Genomic DNA, 9,226 nt, shown 5'->3' on the forward strand with positions numbered 1-9,226 from the left:
TCATTTCCTTTGTGTTACACTTCATAGATGATAATTTGACTGCTTATGATGTTGTTGACAACTGATCAATTTTGGTAAACCATGGTCTGCATTCCATTCACAATTTGCATGCAATCTACCCCAAAAAAACATATTTTGTAAATGCAAAAATAAAGAAAGATGTGAACTAACAATCTACCTCATTTAACAAAAAAAACTTGTTAACTGAATTGTTCATGACTAGTCCTTTCCAAAGTGTTCTGTTCTTCCCTTCCTAAATTCTGACTGACCAGGCCAAAAATGAGATTACAGTTGATGTCAACAGACCTTAAAATTTTCCTTCATGTGACTTTTCCAGAAATATGTCTTTTTATACCTCGCTATAAAAAAGTGGTGCTATTCTGTTTACCTCTGTCTGTCAGTCTGTCAATCCATCCGTTAGTCTGTCCATCCATCTATCAGTCTGTCTGTCCCATAAATATTTCTCGTTGCATCTTTCTCAGGAACTACATCATAAGGATTTTTGAAATTTGGTTTGAAGGTTTATATAAGTCAGCAATACTGTGTGATGCATGTGAAAATGTATCACTCAACTACTTCCTGTTAATGGAACACTTGTATCATTTTACAAATGTTAGTCAAGTTGAAAATTTTCATCACATTTTTCTCAGGAGCTACAATGCAAGGATTTCTGAAATTTGGTTTTCGAGTTTATATAATTCAGCTGTACCTTGTGATGTGTTTTCAGAGTCATCACTCAACAACTTTTGTTTACCAAACACTTGCATAATATTTTACGTATGATGAGGTGAAAATTTTCATCAATTTTTTATCAGGTGGTACAATAAAAGGATTTCTAAAATTTGGCTGGATGATACGAGTCAGCTGTAATGTGTTTTCGGATTCATCATGCAGCAACTTCTTGGTTTAATAGCTTCCTTATAAGCAGCAACCTTCTATCAAGGACTTCTTGTTAGGACATACAAGCCCTGGAAAGTCGTATCAACAGGGATATGTTTACTCTGTATATAGGTACAGCTGGAATTTCGCTGCATAGTAATGGAAAAATTGTTTGATTGTTAGTTGAAAAACGTCATAAAAACGTCTCTCATACACCAATAATTTTATAGCTAACTTCTTACACACCAATGTCTCATATAACCTTTAACCATTACTGCTGATTGTTTGGTTCACAAATGTATGCTCTCTTTTCCCTACAAACTATATAAGCTAGAAACAACAATAGATGAAATAAATCTACGTGCTAGCTCTCACAAATTTGATTGTAATAAAAAAAAAATTTCATGAAGACAAATTAAAAAAATCCTTGAAAAACTCAAAACAAACTAATACACTACAAAAAATAAACAAATTCATGAATTATTTTCTAACTTTTTATCCTTTTTTGCACACTGATAGACTAGTATTTTTGATTGTTTTTCTGTTACCAAAGCTCCAAGAACAGCCACCTTGGACATTAGCTCAACTTATTTTCGAACTTAATACAAAACTGGAGTTGATTTCAAGAATGATTAACAAGTAGACACAGACACGTTTAGTTTACTTCAAATTGTAAGTCACTATTAATCGTCCGTCATTGTTCACAACCATAATAGACTTTGTAGAATAACAGGAACAGATCGAGCGAGGGAGATTTATTCCATCGTCTTTGTTCAATACAACAGAACAGTGTTCTCCGTCATTGTCAATTCTGTGTAACGTATTTGACAGGAAACCTGTAATATAAATGTCCCCTTCATTGGAAACAGAGATTCCATTGAGATATTCTAAGTCAGGGGGTGAAATTTCAAACAGTTTTACTCCGTTTATGTCTATGCAATAAATAGTGTTACAGTGCATTGTTCCTCCTACAACTGTGTCGTCTGATCTTCCACAGAGTATATGTTTTCCAGTTATGTCTGGAATCAAATTTTCAACTTCAAAATCAGAATTTAAAACAAATAAACCTTTGATTTTACCATTTAGAACCAGACGATGTCCTGTTTGTGCGATCCCATGACATTCATCCTCTAGCTTAATTTGTCTATGAACCTTTCGGGTTTTTAAATCTAGAATTACTACTTTTCTTTCATTGGCCAATGTCATGGCAACCAAATCATCTGGCATAGTAGCAAGACATAAAGGATTATGGGAAAGTTCCATTTCTACTTTTTCTAAACCGTTTTGATCGTAAACTACTAATTTACGATTGTTTAAATTAGTTACAACGATATCTCCATTATGCAAAAGTTTTATGTCTGAGGAGGACTGAAAATCTGTATCGTTAGAAATTCTAAATTCGCCAACCTTTTGAAGACTTTGGTCTTTCTGCTGGACTTGGTTCGTCTTGTCTTTTTTGGGGAACGCGGTACTTGGTTCTGGATTCTGTGCAGTAGCTGTACGTTTCACTTGAGTGTATGCAAGTTTTAGTCCTTTCAAAAAGTCTTGCAAATCGTTGGATATTGTGAATGTCAAAGTTACATTTTCAAACTTTCTTTCTATCTTAGAAGCATGTTTTTCAATAACTGAGAAGGAATTATTAATCTTAGACATGTAAACGTATGACTGTAAACTTAATTCTTTTCTGGCCATTTCCTCGACATTTTTCACCCATTCATGCAAACTATTCTTTTTACTCGTTACACCAACTTCTCTTTGTTTCAGTATCTCTGTTTCTTGATTGTACAGGTCATTGAAATTCTCTCTAATTTTATTTTCAGCTTCGTCAATGTATGCATCTATTTGTTTTCTAAACTGCTGTAAATCAATTTCAAATTTGTCCTTTTGCATTAACAGATGTTTCCTACTTTTGTAGAATTCTTTGTACAATTCATCTAATAGAGTGTTAGTTTTATTCATACGTTTGAGGATATCGGCCATTTTTATACCGATATCTTTTTCGTTTGTGTACGGATCCATCACTTCCATGTTACATGTAGGCTTGTGTGAAACCCTCTTGCACTCAGAACAACAAGGAACATCATGATCAGTACAGTAAAATAAATAAACCTGTTCACGATGTATACGGCAACTGAAGTCCATGCTGGGTGCTGAAATAGGAAATTTTAATATAAAGGAAAAAATGACTTTCAGGACATAGTACATGTACACATATTTCACTAAATTTTAGAATTCCATATACAAGCATGTGTCAATTAGTAAACAACAAAAAAACGGTTGTCGTAATATTGTCGTAATATTGCATCTATTAGCATTATAAGGTTCTTTGAATAGTAAATAGACTCACACTTTTTAATCTTCAGATTACGTTTCTTGCCCTATTGAGTCGTTTAAATTTTCGTCATGCTGATCACCTTAAAATATGGCACATACTTGCTCATTTTGACAATGATTAACGCAAGAAAACATGCAATCAATTGGTTTTCTTATATCATTCCAGAAAATATAAATTTGTATCGTAGTATTACTCACCTCAGAATTTCCGACAACTAAATTGAATTGAGGTATAAATGGGAATAAAACATTGACTGAATACACAAAATCACCGCATAAACTGTAAATTTATGTTTGGTTTTTGAAAAAAAAGTAATTAGATATAATTGTTTTTTACAAAAGAAATAGGTGCATATGTTATGTTCGTTAGATCATGCGAAAATAATGCCTATTGTGAAAAAGATCATGTTGAATGAAAGTTAGACATACACAATTTAAATGTACATTGATTAGATATTCATGGTAAATGTTTTATTTATGACATAGATATATGATATTTTGTATTTGAACTTTATTCAAAGCGTGTCGTTTTGCCGGTTAGGAATTTGACCAAATTCGAATTAATTTTCAAAATCTGCAAGGGTGTACATAGATCGATGAGGATAGTCATCGTTGAGATTTGATCATGGTACTTTAGGACTCTCATATTAGATTTTACACGGTGTGATGGATGTTTATCCCTTCATCCCCACCTTTTAGCAGAACTTACAGGTAGTTTTGTTAATTAGATTGGAAGGCTAAATCACATGCGTATCTAGTTTGGTGTTTACAAACCTTGGATCATTTGTTCAACGTTTGATTTGAATGTCTTTCTCATTGCGATCTATGTTAAATTGTGGATGACAGCCATTTTTTTTATTTCAGATATGTACATAAAACTATGAAGAATAAAGAGCGAAAGATACACAATTCTTCAATTTGGGAACAAAGTGTTAACAATTTGATTAAAAGGGGAAGATGATTGGATACAAAAATGTTATAGAAACAGATTAAATCTCTTATGCTTAAGAATATCGAGTCTGCGTAAGTTGCTATAAAAAAAATAATTCTGTAATCTGGTTACTGTATACAGGACGGAGTGACCTTTTTGACCTATTCATCTATTATTGCAGATGTAAATAAATCAGTTTACTTTCACTGAGTGGTACTCATAGATAACATTAATCAAAATGAACGTACTGTTTGATTAGAAAAATGTCCAAATATGATAAAATATTATATAAAACTAATATTTACTAGATTATCTATGGATCCGGCCTTTTTGTGGAAAAGAATTGGTTCCAGAGTTCTTAAACTTTTAAACTCAGGGATAATTTGTTTTACTTATTTTACGCAATAGTCCGAATAGAAAAAGGAAAGAAACTACTGGACCAACATTCCATGCCATAAAGTTATGAAAATAAATCGACAAGCTACTATTTTGTTACGCATCATTGTAAAACATATCAAAATTTAAAAAAAAAATAGGTTCTATATAATGGTATATGTTGACATTGAATTTTGAGGATATAAATTTCATGTATATTTAGTCTGGTTCAATATAATGGTGAAATGAAGCAGTTCTATTTTACATGGTTTTCGAGAGGTTCAGTTTATTATCTTCTTTTATTTCCCTTTCGTTTTGTGATTTTACTAAATTGTGCGACAAATTCTTTATTATGTTATCTTGTTTTTAATATTCTACCATATGTACTGATAAACGATACAAATCAAAGTTATATATACATATATATTTAGTATTAGGTCAAAATACTTTTTAGAAATAGAAATGTGATTACATAAAATACTTTTTTTTTTTTCATCAACATTGTTGATTTTGTTTAAAACCGCACGAAGAAAAATAACTAAAATACCGAACTCTAAGGGAAATTCAAAATGGAAAGTCCGTAATCAAATGGCAAAAATGCAAAGATTTGTAACGAATTTTTATATTTTTGTGCTTTGGATGGATACTTTAGATTTGAAAAAAAATCATTTAATTTCATTTTTAAGCCGTTATTGTATGCACGATGTAGACGACACGCGCGTCTGGCGTATTAAATTATAATTCTGGTATCTTTGGTAACTTTTGATAATTATTTTAAAACACTTTTAGTACACCCATGCTACTTGGATTTTCAGTTCAGTTTGTAAGACGATTGCTTGATAATAATTATAAATCTGTTCAGATCAAATTTGCCTCTGTATACCTTTTTTTAATTGCAAGCACCAATATCGTATGATTTGGAGAAATAATTTGCAAACATTATAACTTTTAGATATAATATTAGTGTAATAATCAGTCACCAGTCTGAAACCTCACTTTCCACATCTTCAATAGAGTTTAAAGAAATAACGTCTTTTTGTAGGTTATTCATTTCGTTTAAAATAGATTGTGATATTTTTTTAAAAATCTGTTTCTTCAAATATTAGTAAAATTTTAACCCTAGAGAAGGAAGTGTAAGTACTTTTAATCTTCCTTAACATACGTAACATAATTCATATGGTATCCTAACATAAATTCCTGAGATATGATATCTTAAACAGATACACCTATATTTCCTGTATAACTTGGATTTTTTGGATGCAGTTTGCGATTTTTGTGCATGTAATTTTATCAATTATATTTTTTTGAGGATTCACGAAAATTCTAGTCGTTTACGGAAAATCATTATAAACAAAAATGAAACATCTATTCATAACAAAACATGACATTTGAACTCAATTGATAAAGCTTTATAAAAGATAAACTTTCAGTTTATCCCATTGTTAACATTGAGGCGTTGGTGATTGCACTGGTAAATACTGAAACTGTAAGTTTGTGTGTTGCAAGCATTCTCTATGTTAAGATTTAATTTGTATTTACCTCTCGGGAAGTCACTTTAATCTCGTTGTGGTAGGGATGAGCAGCTAAGATGTTCAATCAGTACACCCACCCTTTTCATAAATATTTGATGTTCAATTATACAAAGACATCACGTCGTTTTTCTAAAAAAAAAAATCATCGAAAGGAGCAAATACCTTGTTGATTAATATTCCATGTCAACTTCAAAAATGATACACAATGGCCTTCTGGATACTTACATTGTATATCTTCCTAATTTTAGTGTTTTAGTATTCTTTTACTGGTATTTGTTAGTATGAATATTATTTTTACTGTTTATTCTGTTATTTGGTTATATTCATTTGAAGTGGCACAATATTTTTGCATCCCGTCATTGTGTTATTTTGCTTTGGTAATCGTTTTTTTATTTTTTTCTATTATTTTTGCTAATGTGCTTTGTGTTTCTTTCTTAAACATGACGTGGCTCCGTACCTTTACATCCCGTCATTTTGTTATTGTGCTATGGTTGATTTTTTGTATTCTTGCTTTTCATTTTTGCATTGTCTTTACGCCTTTTTGCGTTTCTTTGTTACACATGACGTGGTTCTGTACTTATAAACCCCGTCATTGTGTTAGTGTGGTATGATACCTCTTTCTTTTAACTTATTTGTTTTGTCTATATATATATGCGTTTTTTATGATTATTTGTTACACATTTATTTGTTTTTAAATGGATTAAGATTATAACACAATGTTGACTGCTATGCCCAAAGGTTTGACATTTAACCTATAATTTCTGTTTGTCTTGTTCATTCATGGTTGTTAATATAATGTGACTATCCTACGGGTGAGAGGTTAGCTATAAAATCAGGTTTAATCCATAATTTTAGTACATAGGAAAATGCTTGTACCAAGTTTGGAATATGACAGTTATTTTCCATTCGTGTGATGTGCTTGCGCGTTGGATATTGCCATTTTGTTTACGAATATTCCGTTATAAATTTTCCTCGGAGTTCGGTAGTTTTGTTATCTAACCTTTTTTCTTCAGTGTTTGAACAAACAATAGACCTATTTGAGTTCCGCTATACCATGAAGAGTTAAACTAGATTTGATAAATATCCAAAGTATTAATGGCAAATTTTACTCGGAGTATTTTTTATTATTTTACTTTTCATATTTACAAGTTCATCTAATATGAAAGCCACACTGAACTCCAGAACATAAAAATGAATCACAATTTTAAAAACACATTAGACTTAAAAGACATTATATACCTGTATGGAGTTATTTTCTTTCAGAACGACAGGTCATTCTTTTTCAGAATCACCCCGGACGATACCATGTTTCAATGATATATGCTCCAAGGCATAAAATAATGACCTGTGTGAGGTCATTATTTTCCTTGATAAACAATCTATAACCTACTTCAAAACTCTATTCGTCTAATAGTTTTTTGTTGCCGATTTGGAAATTTATTTTCTAAAGTTCAATCGATGATAGGTGTAAAAGAAACCGTCATTGTAGTCCCACATTTTAATTTTAGAAACAAATAACGTGAAGCTTTGTTAATTTATCGTTACAATAAAGAAACATTATCATACATTTGTCAGATGAATTTTAATGTAGACTTTCATAAAATAAATCCAGATTTGATATATTCCTGTGTAAGATTTTGAAAATCTTATTGATTCAAACTGAAAAGGTTGACTGATTTTTGGTTGCTTGCTTAACGTCCAGTGGCAAATATTTCATGCATGTTCTGAACGATACACACTGAATTGGAAATCATACCGTGACCTACATGTATTTATATTCGTCTTCGTGTCAGTTCTTAACTTTTTTAAATTTATGTATACCTTTTACTTTAACAAATGATCAACTAATAAGAGAATATTATATTCTATTAAATAACATTAATGTAACTAAAAAAGGGTCGGGTGCGGAGGGTATATAATCATATCCTGATTATCTTTTAATAAATGTATTGCTATTCAAATGACAATCTTTCTAAATTTTTCATTCGATTCAAGTGAAATTGTTAAAAAAAAATAACCACTTTTCCGCGATAGAAATAACATAGCAAATAGGAAAAAAACATATATTGTTGTGTTGGTTATGTTAGTATAAACCCCGTTATAAGTCTAATTCAAAAGGTTACATTCGTGAAAAGTTAAGATCATTAACTTGAAGATTAAATTTATGTTATCATTTTTAATTGCAAGATATTATCTCGTTCTTCAGGTCCTCTCCTGCTAAAACAAATGTGTTATGTGTATGATTCACGGGATCAATTGACTTATTCAGTCATATTAATTTTTTTTGTAGACTTTATAGTTTTTAGTGATTTTTACTATCAAAGTTTCCCTTTAACTATACTAAAATTGAGAATGGAAATGGGGAATGTATCAAAGAGACAACAACCCGACCATAGAAAAAGCAACAGCAGAAGGTCACATACAGGTCTTCAATGTAACGAGAAATTCCCGCACCCGGAGACGACCTAAACAAATATATACTAGTTCAGTGATAATGAACGCCATTCTAATTTTCAAATTGTACACAAGAAAGTAAAATTAAAATAATACAAGACTAACAAAGACCAGAGGCTCCTGACTTGGGACAGGCGCAAAAATGCGGCAGGGTTAAACATGTTTATGAGATCTCAACCCTCCCTCTATACCTCTAGCCAATGTAGAAAAGTAAACGCATAACAATACGTACATTTAAAATTCAATTCAAGAGAAGTCCGAGTCTTATGTCAGAAGATGTAACCAAAGAAAATAAACAAAATGACAATTATACATAAATAACTTCTAGCAGTTAACTGACATGCCAGCTCCAGACTTCAATTAAACTGATTGAAAGATTATGATTTCATCATATGCATATAGTATTCATTAGCAAAAGCAAACTGTCACATATTGATGATGAAGGCAAAAACTAAAGTTCTATCTACATGTTTAAGTATTAACAACAGTCGCCATGTTTATTCATAAATATGACCGGATACTCTTGATATCACAAGAAAGATGTTTGTAAAGTTTTGTAACATCGTTATTATGAGAAGATTACAGGCAATAGTTAAATTGTCCCTTTGGGCCGGGTAAGATAAACTCTGTTAAAGTGCGTTTTTTACCATTATACTGTATTTAGTAGCCTGTTCCAAACTATTTTGACATTAAATATTTTAAATGTTTGCAGAAAAAGATC

General features: G+C 31.1%; 1 protein-coding gene across 1 annotated transcript; it reads right to left on the minus strand.

Annotated features, from left to right (window-relative positions):
- Positions 1-1,539: 1,539 nt before the first annotated feature.
- On the minus strand, positions 1,540-2,859 carry LOC134688042 (uncharacterized). Its single transcript, XM_063548510.1, has 2 exons — positions 1,959-2,859; positions 1,540-1,898 (listed from the first exon to the last, which is right to left on the minus strand). The coding sequence occupies exons 1-2, from the start codon at positions 2,857-2,859 to the stop codon at positions 1,540-1,542; spliced, it is 1,260 nt and encodes a 419-aa protein (XP_063404580.1).
- Positions 2,860-9,226: the final 6,367 nt, after the last annotated feature.

This window comes from Mytilus trossulus, chromosome 10 (assembly GCF_036588685.1).
Source record: "Mytilus trossulus isolate FHL-02 chromosome 10, PNRI_Mtr1.1.1.hap1, whole genome shotgun sequence".
Taxonomy (NCBI): Eukaryota; Metazoa; Mollusca; class Bivalvia; order Mytilida; family Mytilidae; genus Mytilus; species Mytilus trossulus.

Coding starts and splice junctions, on each gene's coding strand:
- LOC134688042 (XM_063548510.1), bottom strand. CDS start 2,859: ATGGCCGATATCCTCAAACGTATGAATAAAACTAACACTCTATTAGAT. Junction 1,899..1,958: donor ACATCGTCTGGTTCTAAATG/GTAAAATCAAAG, acceptor ATTTGATTCCAG/ACATAACTGGAAAACATATA.